The 16077-nt window shown below is 50.6% G+C and overlaps 1 protein-coding gene across 1 annotated transcript in view; it reads left to right on the top strand.

Annotated features, from left to right (window-relative positions):
- Nucleotides 1-16077, top strand: part of GLDC (glycine decarboxylase) — an 80556-nt gene that overhangs the window by 26775 nt on the left and 37704 nt on the right. The window contains exons 4-15 of the mRNA XM_075558915.1: nt 905-1069; nt 2433-2510; nt 3803-3950; nt 5105-5301; nt 6316-6412; nt 9315-9420; nt 9934-10073; nt 10623-10703; nt 11567-11664; nt 12703-12787; nt 12950-12991; nt 14379-14521. Of these exons, the coding sequence (XP_075415030.1) occupies nt 905-1069; nt 2433-2510; nt 3803-3950; nt 5105-5301; nt 6316-6412; nt 9315-9420; nt 9934-10073; nt 10623-10703; nt 11567-11664; nt 12703-12787; nt 12950-12991; nt 14379-14521 (1380 nt within the window). The remainder of the gene's footprint in view (nt 1-904; nt 1070-2432; nt 2511-3802; nt 3951-5104; nt 5302-6315; nt 6413-9314; nt 9421-9933; nt 10074-10622; nt 10704-11566; nt 11665-12702; nt 12788-12949; nt 12992-14378; nt 14522-16077) is intronic.

Raw genomic sequence — 16077 nt, 5'->3', positions numbered from 1 at the left:
TGTTTACATGCTGTTAGACCTGAAGGCGACTTCAGTAGAAATGTTTCTCAGAAGCAATATTTGCAAAACATGCAAACTGCTGTATTTGGGGGGGGGGGCGTGGAATAAAACAGGTTTTTGTTGCTAAAAACAAAAAAAGTTAAAGCAAGTCAACAAACCCTACAGGGCAGTTGTCTATCATATGAAGCCACTGCGAGGCTAAATGGACTGATGCCCCGCCCCCCAAATAACACAAGTATACCCACAAGAAGACTGTAAAATGGAAAGGCAAGGTGAAGCCTTTCTGGTGGTCTTTGAGTTGATTCCGATTGGTGTAGAGAACTGTTCCCCCGGGGACTGCACAACCTCAGGCCCTCCTTCTAAGCCGCCTCTGGGTGGATTCCAACCCTGAACCTTTCAGCCTTGTGCTGCCCCTGCCAGAGGGTTCCAAAGTAAGTACCCTCCAGCCCATGCTGTTTTCCCATGAACTAATCTGTGATGGAGAAGTTACAGTCAGAATGCTTGGATGTTTAGAAATGCGAAATGAGGACGGTGAGGGTTTGTCTCCTGTACTTTGGATGTGTTGTCAGGAGAGACCAGTCCCTGGGAAAGGGTGTCACGCCAGTGAAACAAGACCCTCAGCAAGCTGCATCCATCATGTGTCCCAACGGACATGTCCTATTGTGAGGCCTGTTGAAGACGAAGCTGTTTTATTCTGTTATCCACTGGGTTTCTATGAGTCTGAGTGTTGACTCGAACTCGCCAGCACTGAAAGAGCGCAGACTTAACTCTGAGCTTCCTGACAAAAGCCACCGCCTATGAGGTGCTCACTGCGTCTCCCCAGAGAGGCAGGAGTTGGCGCATGCTTGGTGAGTTCGCTGTGCACAGAGTCACAGCTGGGACCCCGGCTCTGCTTTCCCCACAGGGTCACCCAGTACACCCCGTACCAGCCGGAGGTGTCTCAGGGCAGGCTGGAGAGCTTACTCAACTACCAGACCATGGTGTGCGACATCACGGGCATGGACACAGCCAACGCATCCCTGCTGGATGAGGCGACTGCGGCAGCTGAGGCCATGCAGTTGTGCCACAGGTGAGACCAGCTTGGGATGGGGATTGCCTCAGTGAGGAGGCCCTCCAGCCATCCCAGTGAAGGTCTGTCTGTCTGTCTATCTTTCTACCCACGCACCCACACCCATTATATGAGACTGCATTTTGTTGGCTGCTGGTAACAAAAATATCAGAAAAGATTTCCAGCCTCTGTCTAGACCCTAGGTGCCCTGGGGCTGTGTGGTTATGTGTTGGGCTGCGAACTGCAAGGGCAGCAGTTTGAGGCCACCAGCCGCTGCATGGGAGAAAGAGGTTTTGGTTTTGATTTTGCTTATACAGGCCCTCTATGGGGCCACCGGAGAAAGACAAGGCTTTCTACTCCCATAAACAGTTACCATTTTGGAAACTCACAGGGTCAGTTCTACCTGTTCTGTAGGGTCACTGAGTCAGCAGCGACTCAGTGGCAGTGAGATCTATATAGAGCCTCTTTGAGTTAAAATCAACTCAGTGGGTGGGCAGTGGGTTGTGTTTGGATTAGGATTAAGGGTGGTTCCCCCCCCACCCCCACAAAGAGTTTTCTAAGGCTCTCTAGTGGTGTGGTGGGTTACGCATGGGGCTGTTAGCCCAAAGGGCAGCGGTTCGAATACACCAATTGTTCAGTGGGAGGAAGATGAGTTTGTTCCCCGAAAGATCTATAGCTTCAGGGCCCCTATCCATGGTCACTGTGAGTCAGACTCAGAAGATATTGCTGATTCAGTCCCAGATCACCCCAATAGAGTGAATATCACAGTAAAGCAAGCCCCACAAAACTTTTCATTTCCAAATGCATAGAAAAGGGATGCTTACATTCTACCTTCGTCAATCCAGTGCACCAGACAGGATACCCCCTCCAACCATTGTCAATCCCCCTGACATAACCCAAAGCAAGTAAATCAGACCGTGTCCATAGTTGTGCACTGGTTCATTTTAGAAGGCCTCTAGACCCTTTTTCCTAGTTCGTTTTAGCTTGGAAGCTCTGCTGAAAATGCCCAGCATGGTGTTTAACACATGGGTCTCATGGCTCCCAGCAGGCAAGAGAACACAGTAGGATCAGCAGGCAGGTGGGTGGTAGGTTGGTTTTTCTTGGAAGAGTAGAATGCTTGCTTCTCATTTGCACTTAGCTACGACCTTGCTCTTTCTTGTTCTTAAAATACTTATTTTTAAAATCTACAGCCATTTTAAGGGTGATGTTGCTAAGGAAGGTTCTTACCAGGAACTGAAGTAAGCAGAGTTTTGATCATGAATGCCATTCACGCCATTCACGACTCAGTGTATTTCACAGTGCCCCTGAGTGCCGCCTTTGCCCTGCGTTCTGAGAGGGGCGCTGGCTCCCGTGTGCTCAAGCTTGACTGTACTTTCTCTTTCAGACACAACAAGAGGAGAACGTTTTTTGTAGACCCCCGTTGCCACCCACAGACGATCGCTGTCATCCAGACTCGGGCCAAGTACTTCATTCCATTTGGGTTTTGAACACTGGGGGGATGTGTTTGTCTTTGTCACATCTGCGCCGATTGGAGCTGACCCTGGTTGAATTGGAGTGGCTGCAATTTACTTTCAGCTCACTTCTCTCCTGCTTCCTTCTGGGACCTACTATTGCAGAATTTTTGTCCAAATTGAGGGGAAAGAATAGACACACAGAGGGAAGAGTCGTGTGAGGAATTCTCTAGAAGCCAAAGCATGCTAAGGAATGCCCAAGGCTATCAACAAGGAAGGACCTTCCCTTAGAGACACCGCGAGACAAGACATTTTTGTTTGAAACCAACCACACGGGGCAGAAATACTCGGCTTTGGTTGCTATTGTTTCATAATAAGGCATCGTGTTGGGCTCTGCTGCTGCTTCGGAAGCAGTAATTAAAAGTCTGAAAGCAATTTCTTTTTTTTTTTTTTTATGAAAGCAATTTCAACAGGGCCTCAGGAAGTTTTTAAAAATAAGATAATGGAGCCCTTGTACAATCATTAATGATTTTGGGGGGGTGGGGGGCTGTTCTCTGCAAACCTAGTGCTCGCACCATGCACTCAAAGGCACCAGAGAAAAGTCGCATGAGATGTGCTAGTGATTTTATCAAGCAAAACCAAGGCAGCGTCCCTCCCATTGGAGGAGCGTTTATTTGCCTTTTGTAAAGGCAGGCTCATCTCACCCCTGTTTCACACCACCATCCCTTCCTTGGGGTTTTCGGATGCATAGTTGCAATGAGATGATTTTGGAAACCTAAGCAAGGCCTTCCTCCTCATCTTATTGTCAGATTTCCATTCACCTAAAACCGATCCCTGGTGGTTCTGTGAGTTAAACAATGGGCTTCTAGCTGCAAGGCCAGGGGTTCAAACCCACTGGCTGCTCTGTGGGAGAAAGTAGAGGCCACCTGCTCCCTCCCAATAAGGTTTAGGGAGCTATGAGTTGAAGTCAACTAGAGGCTAGTAGGTTTGGCTTGAGTTTAGGACTGATTCCAGGTGTATGTGGCATTGTGTTTGGTGGCCCTGGTTATCAGGTTTTTAGGCCTGGGTCCTCTGAGGAGCATGCTCTGACAGGAAAGAGGGACAGGAAGTGGTCAGGATTGAAAAGAAAGCCAGGCTAAGCTGTTGGGAGACACCTTGGTGTGAAGCATTGTTGCCCCAAGGATCCAGGTCTGGGGTGCGGTAATTGGAGGTGGGGAGGTCGAGGGGTAGCACACAAATTAATGCAGCAGCACTGAAAAGTAACCAGATGGTTCCGTTTCCCGCTGGTCTCCTGTCTTTGTAGATACGCCGGAGTTGTCATTGAGCTGAAGCTCCCTCATGAGATGGACTTCAGTGGGAAGGACGTCAGCGGCTTCTTGTTCCAGTACCCCGACACCGAGGGCAAAGTGGAGGATTTCACCGAGCTCGTGCAGCAGGCCCACCAGAGTGGGGTACGGCACTTCCCTTCGCTGCTGCTTCATATTCTGGCTGTTGTTACATGAAGTACTAACGCCGTCTCCTTCCTCCGTCTTTTCTAAATGTGTTTGGCTTGTGGGTTCCCAGCACATGGTAGCTGCACAGTACATGTCTGCTGAATGAGTAGATGAAGTTCATGGGTGTCCCAAGGGGGAAAAGACCCCCAAGCCCAAATGTATTTTATAGAGACAGGACGAAAACTAGACAAAGACAGATGGTCCAGATGAGGGCAGACCATCAGCACGAGGCCAAAGGATTCACCATCAGCTGGTTCCTCACAGAACATAGAAAGCACGGAGTTCCTCACCAACTCGTGACCGGTGGCGATCAATCCATCCTTGTTACAGGCCGGAGCACGCAAGGGGGAAAGGGAGGACCGTGATGACTGCAGATTCTAAAAGCTTAACAGTATCTAAGAGCTGTGAGAGCCCCCAATGAAATGACTAAACTATGCAAATGAATTCATTTAAAAGTTTGCAGGATTGGTTCTGGGGCCCTCTGACCACATTGGTTAGGGGTAATTCCATCTCTACTATATGAGTATACAGTCACCCCGCCACCCCCCTCAAGCCCCACCAACACACACACACCAAACATACAAACAAACAAACAAACAAACTCACTGCCATCGAGTCTATCCCAATTCACAAGGGCTTCATAAGGCAGAGCAGCGCTGCCCTTGGAGTTTCCAAGGCTGAATGTCTTTATACTTCATCTCTCTCATGAGGGGCAGCTGGTGGGTGCAATCCACGGATCCACTGTACCCCAAGGGCGTCTTTGTTCCCCAGTTTCCATTAAGGGCATGCTGAGACAGTCCCAAGTCAAGACTTCCTCTCCGCGTGCTGTTACGGGAGCCGTAGCGTACTTTCAGACACACTCAACCTAGGACAAAACTTGCTACACTGCAGTCAGAAGGAGCTCAGTGGAGATGGCATTTCTGTCGAGACTCGAAACGGACCTATCCTACCGTAAACAGCCACCATCTGCAAGCCAAGTGCTTAAAATGGAAGCTGTAATGCACAGACTATAACTCCATTCTGACTGTCAGCCTTTGGGGGTGCTGTTTCAACGCGCCCACTCTCAGGCAAGGTATCGACCTTCACCACTTCTCTCTCGTTTCACTTTCCAGAGTCTGGCCTGTTGTGCTACTGACCTTCTAGCCCTGTGTATCTTGAGGCCTCCTGGAGAATTTGGGGTAGACATTGCCTTGGGAAACTCACAGAGATTTGGGGTGCCCCTTGGCTACGGGGGACCCCACGCAGCCTTCTTTGCTGTCAGAGACAACCTGGTGAGAATGATGCCTGGAAGAATGGTGGGGGTGACAAGGTAACGTATCTCGTGTTTCTCCCTTTGCATCACGGTGCGGACGCTGTCTGTTCCTCCTCCCGATCATGGAATCACTGGTCTTAATCTGAATTTAACTGGGCCATGCTGGGCTCATTAAGGGAAGGGAGAACATAGTGTTTATTGCTAGCCACGGCAGCTCTGATTCACGGCAACCCCAGGTCCAATGAAGGGACATGTTGCCTAGTACCCTCTTCACAACGATTGGAGCCCGCTGTTGCGGTCACATGGTATTGTGAGCGCCTTCCACTTGTGCTAGGGGAAGAAAGACCCTAGATTCAAACATATTCTATGAAGACCCTTTTATTAAGCCTCACAGAGGACCAAGGTAAATCAAAGACAGTCTTCCCGAATGAGGGAAACCATTGGAACACACACAGTACAGAGACCAGTGGAGCCTGCTGACTCACGACCTTGGTGTTCCCTATGTGTGGTAGAAAGCAAAGGAGACTATCACAGGGTCATGATTGGTGGCAGGCTCATTCATCCATCACTGGTAAAGGTGGGAATTCAGAAGTGAGGAGAGGACCGTGATTGGGATACATGCATCATTATAGATTAAAAAAAACCCACAAAACTACAGATTGATTCTGTGGTTTCTACATGGTGGTTGGACTAGGAATATGATCATGTGGCCCTGGGTGATATAATCTCCAGGGCCCCAAATTTTAACTTAACACACAGCTATCAAACAACTTATTACATTGGGTAAATCTGCTGCGCAAGCTCTTTGAAGCATTGAAAAGCGAGGGTGTTACTTTGAGGACGAAGGTGCGCCTGACCCAGGCCCTGGTCTTACCCACGGCCTCATATGCACATGAAGGTTGGATTCTGAATAAGGAAGACTGGCGAGCTACGCCTGTAGAAATCACAGCCAATCTAGATGAGGAAGACTGGGAAACGGCTTCCCTATGACCCTGCTCCTAAGCCAGCTTGCTGAGTCCACTTGGGAGGCAGGTTGATTTGTGGTCACTCGAAGCTTCCTTCTTGGTCCAGAGACGCCGTTGGGAAAGAAGTGTACCGCCTCGCTCTGCAAACCAGGGAGCAGCACATCCGGAGAGACAAGGCCACCAGCAACATCTGCACAGCCCAGGTAAGTCACGTACACACCTGCCCTGGCCAGGGAGCGCCCTGACAACCCAGAGGAGGTGGCTGCTCCAGCCACTCACTCATTCAGTATCCACCTGCGGAGCAGAGTGCCTGCCAGAAATGGCGAGATCTCGGGATAGACAAGTCTCACAAACTTGGCTCAACCAAGACCACGCCTTTCAGTGGTGTTCAGTGTTGGTGTACATACCACCAGAGCATTCCTGCTACCCAAATTATTTCCATTTAAAAGATAGGAAAATGTTAGCTCATACAGCCAAGCTTGGATAAACTATAGAGGACTTTTAAATTGTTATCATATCTATTGCTATAGCAGAATATAGTTAATAACCATCTTGCTGGGTTAATTGATGGTCAGAGGAGTCCAGGTGGCCCAGTGTGGTTCAAACCCATCAGCTGCTCTGCGGGAGACAGCCGAGCCAGTCTGCTGCTATTAAGATAGACAACCTTGGAAATCTACGGGCAGCGCGGTAGGTTGCCTGTTGTGAGTCAGGACAGACGCAGCAGTGATTGTTGGGTGTTAGCAGTTCATCCTGGCTAACATTGACATGAACAAGCCAGGCATTAGTTACATTCACCGTGGCACACGGCCGCCACCACAAACCACGTACAGAAGCTAATCATCACCCATCACCCAACCACAATCTCGGGCCTTCTTCAGTGAGCACCCTCTCCCACCACCCCTCCTACTCCCAAACCCAGGTGCTGTCTGGTCGATTCTGACTCCGGCAGCCCTGTAGGACCGAGGACTGCCTCACGAGGTGCCCAATGCTGCGCTCTCTGGAGGCAGACTGCCAGAGGCTCCACCTGTGGAGAAGTGGGTGGGTCAGTCGGTTAGCAGCTGCGTGCTGCACCAGGGACCCTCCCTCCCTGGAAAGCACCAATGAACTTTTGTCTCTAGGTATTGTCTAGTCTCGATGGTTCACGTAAGTGGGATCCCGTGTGACCTTTTCGTCTGTTCATGTGCATGGACGCCATTCTTGTGTTGTCTACGGTGCCCAGTGCCGTAGCGAACACTGGTGGACACGGTTCTGGTTGCGTCCCTGCTTCCGGTTCTGCCTATCTCGGCATCCCTGGGTTAGTTAACGAGCACCTGACTTATGGAGAACCGTAGCTATGAGCCAACCCCTAAAAACCCAGGGTTCACACAAGGGCTCATCGGAACCAACAGCTCTCGTGGCATTGTGCCAACCCGTTATCACTGCAACATGTTACAGATGTAGCGTGTTTGGAAGTGCCTTTAACATGCTTTCATGGTGGAAAAAAAGGGCACACCACACACTGACGTTAGACAGGCAGCATGCAGACCTGTCCCAATTTACACATAAAGTCATCTTAAAGACAGGTTTGTAAACGGAACCCACTCGTCATCTGGGGACTACCTGTACCCAGGAGAGCGGTGGCGCGTCAGATGGTAGCTGGGATTCTGAGGACGGCAGACTGGCTCTCCCAGCAGCCGCAGGCTTTGCCTTCCCCACAGCAATGGGCGGGGCCTCTGATGTCTGCCTCCTCCCCAATGGGTTCGTTTCGCTGCACTTTTTCTCGGCCCCTGGAGCTCTGGTGGCACCGTGGGTTAGGCCAAGTTGGGCTTTGGACTGCAGCGCCGGCACTTCAAACCCAGCAGCTGCTCCGAGGGGGCACGATGAGGCAGTCTGCTTTGAAGGGTTGTGGGACAAACTCTGCTCTGTCCCGGGGGGGTCACCGTGAGCTGGGCTTGACCAATGGCCGTGGGGGGCGTGGAGGCACGGTTTGGGTGCCATCACAAGGGGGCGCACTTGGTTACAAGCTTGGCCGCTAACTGAAAGGCCTCCCATTCCCTGCTGCCGTAAGTGGCTCCCCAGGAGAAAAGCGTTGACCATCCGCTTCTGTAAAGGTGGCAGCCTCCGAAAGCCTCTGCCTTCCCCCAGTCCAAATGGACTCGATGGCAGAGGATTGTGAGGGGTTAAGCAATAGCGTGCAAACCACAAGTCAGACTTCTTGAGAAGGGGGTAGGGTTTTTTGTTGTTGTCGGTACCATCCCGGTGGGTCCTCTCCTTGTTCCAGCGTGGGGCTGCCTCCTGAAAAGCCGCCCCGGGGTTTCTCTTGACCAGAGACCAAGCTCTCATTTCGGCGAGAAGCCAGGCCATCGCCCCCTCCTGTCACACGAGAGCACACACTTCCCATTCAGGCTTGGTCTGAGCCCTCAGATTGTTACCTTGCTGACATCCGAGAATAAGCCAGTCGGTTCCACTTTCTTCTTTCGCACAGATCCACTGCCAGCTCCCTCTGGTTTCAGTCCCACTGATCCTGCAGTCCTTTGCCAATTAGCCTCTTGGCGGCCAGGAATTCAGTGTAGGGTGCTTCACTTATATCCTCAGGAGAATTGTATGGTAGCAGAACCTACTCACGGATTTCCACAAACACAGGGTGATAGACACGTGGTAAGAGTGTACCCTGTCAGAGGCGGAGAACATGGGAGACCCAGAGTTCTGGGTTTCACGGTTTCACCATCCTCTCTGGATCCTTGTGTGTTGGAAAATACCTTGTTTCATCCAGCCTTGAAAAGCTCCTTGAGTATATGGCTCTTGAGTTTTCTTTACTTTTCCAGAGGCTGTTATTGCTCGGCGGTCTTCCAGTGTAGAATATTGCTTCTTCGTGTTCATGTCCTCTTGCCCCTTCATGGGTGACTTGGTGGTGGTCTAGGTGGACCGCCTTCATTAATGGTGCCATTTGGAGAATGGGTTTGGTGACGGGAAGGTATGTCGGCTGTTGTCCTCCCCCCCAAGGAAGCTTGGGGGAGAAAGAAATTGAAATTTGCCTCCAGCTTTTGGGGAAGGAAAGCAACCCTATACTCTCGCCTGGCCTTGGCTTTCCATGTTAGCGCACCAATCACCTCTCTGTCCCTGTAGGCCCTTTTGGCAAATATGGCTGCCATGTTCGCCATCTACCATGGTTCCTGGGGGCTGCAGCACATTGCACGGAGGGTTCACAACGCCACGCTCATTTTGTCTGAAGGTGAGTCCTCCGTCCGTTTGAAAACACACACTTACATAAAGTGAAAAACTCCCTGCATCATAATACTGTGCGCACAGCTAAATCTTCACGTCGGAACCCCAGGGCGGGGGGATTGTATTTCCACATCAACGAGAGAGCGAGGGTTAGAATGTTTACTATAGGGTCTAAGGAACTCTTCCGTATCCCCCCAAGCCTCCAAGCCAAGAAGGATGCCCAGTCTGATGGGAAAAAATGCTATGGTATCTGTATTAGCTCCCAGTAACACGGTTGAAAAGTGAAAAATGGGAGGTGCCATTGACCATGTTTTAAAAGTACACCTGATCATGTTAGAAGAGGGAGGAAACGGAAGCACACAGATTGCTTCAGGCCTAAAAGGAGAAATGAAAAGATGTGCACGACACCCTGAAGTTCTTTCCCAAGCACACACTGGCACACGCGCACTGCTTTTAGAGGGACACGAGTCAAAATGTGCCCAGCGGTGACTGTTGGCCACCGTGGTGATCTCCGGCCTAGGTCTCAAGCGTGCGGGGCATCAGCTGCAGCACGACTTGTTCTTCGACACCGTGAAGGTCCAGTGTGGCTGCGCCGTGAAGGAGGTCTTGGACAGAGCTGCTCAGAGGCAGATCAATTTTCGGCTTTTCGAGGATGGCACCGTAAGTCAATTACAGCCCCCCTCGCCCCATCCCCTGTTTTTTACAAATTCTCACAGTGTTCATGAGTTTCTCGTCCAAAGCTGCTCTGGTTCTGAAAATCCCTACTGGAAAAAATATCAATGTCGGAATTTGTGATACGGTCTTTTTTTGGTTAATGTTTTTCATTTCCAATTTGGATCACTGACAATCTTGAAGGGCTAATTCAGGCCAGGCTATCTTTTAAGACACTGCGTTCTCTTCAGGGCCTCAGAGGCTCATCGTTTGCTAACAAAGCTCCTATGAATCCCTCTCTTACCACTCTGAGTAAAGGCTGTCGTAAGTCACTGCCAGGAAGGGAAAGGTGGCCACAGCCAGACCACATAGGTGTTCCTGAGCTAGTCAGTGGCCCCTTGGCTTGCAAAACAAAACCATGCCCAGTTTAGAACTGGTCCAGATGGCTTTCTCTAGAGGTCAAGTTGACTATTGGGGGATGGATGGAGAGTTTGTCCGTTTCCCCAGGGGTTTCAGAGCTGAGAACTGATGCTCTCCTGTTTGTTTTCATTTCCGTAGATTGGTATTTCTCTGGACGAGACTGTGAATGAGAAAGATCTGGACGACTTGTTGTGGATCTTTGGCTGTGAGTCATCGGCTGTAAGTGAAGTCAAAATGGGAATCCTCTTGGGGTGGAGGGGCCCTGATGCTGCAGGGTTAAGCATCGGACTGATAACCGAAAGGCTGAAGGTTCAAACCCCCCAGCCGCTCCAGAATAGGAAAGCCCAGAATAGGAAAGCCTCAGCGAGAGCTTCAGAGCCCTGGAAAGAGGCAGTTCTCCTCTGACCTATGGCGTCCCTCTGCGATGGCCTGGGCTCGGTGGCAGGAGGTTTCACTCTGTTTTTTGTTTGAGGTGGTGTCAAAGATGGCGTGGCCTCGTGTAGACTTCACGTGTGATGAGGAAGAGGGTCCGTTTCTCTAGACCTGTGCGCTGAATTTAATGCACCATTTGTTCCATGTGTTTGATTCAAATGTATAGAGCAGCATCCACCAGGGTTCTACGTGACTGTACTGCCAGCCGGGGGCAGAATGAGGAGCAGCCCCGGCATTTCATTGGGATTGTTTTCCAAAATAAAAGACCCAGGTCAACCCAGAATCCTTCCTGTAGGATAGTATCTCCTGATCACTTATATGAGCACCCCTTAAAATCTACTGGAACTTGCGTGCTCCCCAGTGAACGAGAGGAAAGGCCAATGTTAAGGTCCTCTGTAGTAAATCGCATACTTTGTCCTCATCTCTTGTGGCCAAGGTCAGTAGAACTTAAACATGGTGCCCTGGAGGATGTCTTACCATTCTTCTGCCTGACACGCACTACTACTCGATGGGGGGCGCTCAATGGGGCGATTTCCTGTGTTCTGTTAGAATATCTATAGACTCAGGTTCTTTGGCGCTGAAGCAGGGATATCTCCACATGCGTCCAGCCATGGTGCTTGCCCTTGACTTTCTGTCGTCTCTGCACGCAGGAGCTGGTAGCTGAGAGCATGGGAGAGGAGCCGCGAGGGATCTCAGGGACTGCGTTCAAGAGAACGAGCGCCTTCCTCACACATCAGGTGTTCAACAGGTCAGCGAGGCTACCGTGAAGGCGGCGTTCTGTGCTGTGGTCATGAGCTCGGGAGCTGGGGAGGGAGACCTGGAGACCTGGGACGTGGTGAGAGTTTTTGGGACGATCCAGGCCTGTTAGTTGCTGCTGTGTCGGCTCAGATTCCTGGCAACATCCTCTGTGCAAGAGAAGGACACATCGGCCACCCTAGCCATCACCATGATCATTGCGACATTTGAGGCCACGTTGTGACTGTGAGAACCCACTTTTTGGAGGGTTCCCCTTGCTTTCAGGGACCCTCTACTTGACAAGTAGCCGTGTCCTTTTTGCATTATTAGTTTAGTTGGTTTTTAATGATGTGTCCCAAGCGAGTGCGGTGAAGCCTCACCACGCTCACCTTTAAGGAGAGTTCTGGTTCTACTTCTTTTATGTGTTTGTACAAACAAAACCTAACTCACTGCCCCTGTGAGTTTCTGAGACTGTAACTTTGCAAGGGGGTAGAAAGCCTCATTTTTTCCATTGGAGCTGGCCAAAAACTGCTGACCTTGAGGTTAGCAGCCGAACCCATAACCACCCCGCCACCAGGGCTCCCTTGGTAGAGTCTGTATTCGGGGGCAACGATGCAATTAGATGTCATCACACCTTCTGCCTTCCTTTTTACTGTCCAGCTTCCACAGGCCTGAGAGGCATGGCTTGGGTCAGGTGTACCTTAGTCCTTAGATAAAGCCGTGGTGAGGATCTCATTCCTGACGTGGGCAAAGATCACCTAGCTGGCTGCCGGTTCCCTTCCCTTGTTACAGCTTCAAGTTCATGTCCACAACCTCAGTCTCTCCCCACCGCCCACACACACCTTCTGAAACTCCACCTCATACCCAAATGCAGCTTCGTGTCAGGGCATCCTCAGGGCATCCTCGGAGGCTCGTGGAGGTTCCCAGTTCCCCCCACCCCCCCAGCAGTGTTGACCTGTTGCGTTTGCATTTTGTAGGTAGCGAGTCTCAACTCCAGGGGGACTCCTCTAATTTCACAGGCCCTAACCCACCCTGTGCTCGCTGTTCACAGGTATCACTCGGAAACAAACATGGTGCGCTACATGAAGAAATTGGAGAACAAAGACATATCCCTGGTCCACAGCATGATTCCCTTGGTAGTCATGACCTTCCTTCCGGCACCCCAACCCACCCTGCTCCCCACCCTGACTGGGTGGCTGTGGGAGGGCTGAGAGGGGGCGGTTGTTTGTGTCCTGAGGCTTGAGGGCTGGCCCCTGGGGGACCAGTCATGTGATGCTTGTTGGATGTGTTTCTTAAAGGGATCCTGCACCATGAAGCTCAACAGTTCCTCTCAGCTCACAGTAAGTAGGTCCCTCGCTCAAGAGGGTGCTTCGTGGGGCCGCGTTCTCGATGTACTCTGGCAGTGGACTAGACACAGCTGCCAGACTGCGACTTAGCAGCTACTTTAAGACTCCTTTACGTTGCTATTACGTAATGATCTTGGGGAGGGGATGGGAGAGCCTACTATTTCCCAACTTTTGATTATCTACATTTCTAGACAACTAAAATGACCAGTTTTTTTAAAATGTGAAATGATTCAACGTGTAGCTTTCCTGTACTTCTAACCTTTGAAAACAAAACAAGACCCCAAAAGCCAACCTGCCATCATGTTTGACGCTTTTTGATGTACCTGTTTCTAAGCCCTAAACTCAGGGAGGATTGAGAAGCCCGAGCCATTTTCCTCCTGGAAGTTGCTCCGCCTCCCGTGGACAAGACAGCTAAACATTTAAGGCTCTAATGTCTTCGTGGTGCCAACAGACTTGTGTCACCTGTCCTTGCGGTTGGCAAGACTCTCTGAGGTCCCAGCCCCCGTGGGCACGCCAGCTCATGGTGTGCGGCTGAGGGTTTCAGTGATGGACGAAGCCCACCAGGCACAGGCCCTGGTTCTATCAAGTGGGAGGAAGGGCTTTGAGTATTGTTTCCCGCTCTGCATGACGTGCTAAATGGGGTGAATCAACCCCGGCGGAGACCACTCAGCTGGCCTCTTGAATATCAGCCTACTTTGAGACGTTGTGTGCGTGTCTGAAAAGATAGGACGGGCTTATATGTCCACCTGTGCTTTCTCCCTGGGTCTCTGGGTCCCATTGTAAAAACACCGCGGGCACTAGCCCTTCCTGCGAAGCTTTTCGTGAAACTTAGCTGAATGAATGCATTGAAAGCACTTAGGACCATGGAATATAAATCGCTTTGGGGTTTTTCCCCCTCTGCCTTGGAGTTGTTTCCAGCTCACAGCGACCCTCTGGGACTGAGTAAACTGCCCCTTTGGGATCCCGAGACTTTATAGGAGTCGACAGGCTCATCATTCTCCCCTGCAGCAGCTCGTGGGGTTGAACCACCGACTGCAGGGTTAGCAGCTCAATGTGTAGCCTGCTATGCCACCAGTACCCTAATGAGAGCCACCCCCACCCCCGCTGCAACAGTTTTATTGGCATGCAATTTACATATCTTATAATTCAATCATATCAAGGAGAGTTGTACAATCATCACATCCGTTTTAGAGCACCCCCTACCCCCATGGCTAAATCACCTTCCAAATGAGTTGTGCAGTTTAATGATGGTAATCGTTGCCATCATCATCATCAGTCTAGTTGTGCTCATTATTATGATAAAATATTTGTATTCTCTATATATGCATATAAATGAGAATCTTTCTCTCCACCCCCACCCCCTTTTTCCCTCGCCATTCAGCCTATCACATGGAAAGAATTTGCAAATATCCATCCCTTTGTGCCCCTGGACCAAGCTCAAGGGTACCAGCAACTCTTCCGAGAGCTCGAGAAGGATCTGTGTGAACTTACAGGCTACGACCGAATCTCTTTCCAGCCTAACAGGTAAGGGGATTTCGGCTATTGTCTCAGCGGGCAGTCGTTGCCCAATGATCCCCCCCCCCACCCCCCTAGAACCTAGAGGTTTCATCAGCGATGGAGGATTGCGTGCCCTGCAAGTTGATGGGACGGGTGCATTTTACACGGTGTTGCCTGCCATGGTGGCAGGGCTGCAAAACCCACGGCGGCCTCCCGGGTGAGGCTGGAAGATTGGTGCTGGGCCATTGGCCCGGGAACTCGGTTGTGGGTGTTGGCTTGTCTAGGTTCTTCCCCACGTGCAGCTCTCCAGGCTTCCTCACAGCATGGTGTCGGGGCCCCAAACTAAGTGTCCAAGATGAAGCATGGGGGTGCTGCCGGCCTCTTAGGACCGAGCCTCTGAAGTCTCCCAGCATCACTTAGATGGTTTATCTGTTCGGTTGAGACGAGTCGGACAGCCGGCCCGACTCGGTATGAGCGAGGGTACTAATTGTGTGACTAAGAGGAGAGTTCGATTGTGGACCATCCTGGGAAAGCAGTTCTCCATCAGGCACGATCCTGTACCGGTGGCATGGTGTCTAGGAATAACACTCAAGCCCACATGTCAGTCAATCCCAGCAAGAGACCTTGGACACGGCTTTGGTCCTGTCACTAACATTGAAAGGTACCTTCCCCTCCTCTAGCCTGAGTTTCCTTGTCTGCAAAATAACAGCACTGCAGAGTGCATTCTGAAAACACAGGGTTCCATCCAACCACACAGACACTCGTTAAATATACACATTTCTGGGCTCTATTCGGTAGCGGTTAACCATCATCTCCAGGGTTTGAGACTAGTAAACTCTTTTTAAGGAGTCACCTGAAATAACCTAAATGCCCACCAGTGGGAGGATCAGCTAATAGACTTTGGTCCACACACACAAGGGAATACAGCGCCTCGTTAAAGAATCCCGACAGAAGTGTGAAACAGCATCTCATGGTGTGATGGATCTGGGGGACATTCTGCTGAGTGCAAAGGACAAATCTTGTACGAGACCATTACGACCAAAGAAAGAAATCACAACAAATGCTTCTCATACCCAAAGACCCAGACTTTGACCGTGACCAGGAGGGGGGGTGGAGGGCAGGAAACAGAGAAGTGGGTTGGATGGTAGACTAAGGTGAACCAAGGTGCGGCAAGTACCATGTTCCACAAGAGGGAAAAACGAAGGGGGGAAGGACAAACTATTTGGAGGGTTGATAAATTACTTAACTCTTTTAAATACGCAAATGATCATCTGGAGTGTAAACCCCCACCTAATTTGGGATGCAGCAAGTCCTGAAGCCTACTGGACTTGTGACCCTCTGCCAGCATTGGAAGCCTGGAGAGGCATACGCACACACAGGTTAATGACATACCAGCAGGTCACCTCTGGATGAGGTGACACGGTAGCATGGGTTCAGAGGACAGCAGTCGCCCGGGAGGTTCTCTTGCTCCCACCTTGGTCTCCCAGCAGCAGCTTCAGCGTTTGCACCACTGTGTAGCTCGCCGGAATCGTTTCTGTTTCAGTATCTGAAATTCAAAAATGTTTTGAAACCTATGTATTTAG

Source organism: Tenrec ecaudatus, chromosome 10 (assembly GCF_050624435.1).
Source record: "Tenrec ecaudatus isolate mTenEca1 chromosome 10, mTenEca1.hap1, whole genome shotgun sequence".
Lineage (NCBI taxonomy): Eukaryota > Metazoa > Chordata > Mammalia > Afrosoricida > Tenrecidae > Tenrec > Tenrec ecaudatus.
The sequence above is the reverse complement of the archived record's forward strand: the minus strand, read 5'-3'. Positions and strand labels throughout refer to the sequence as shown.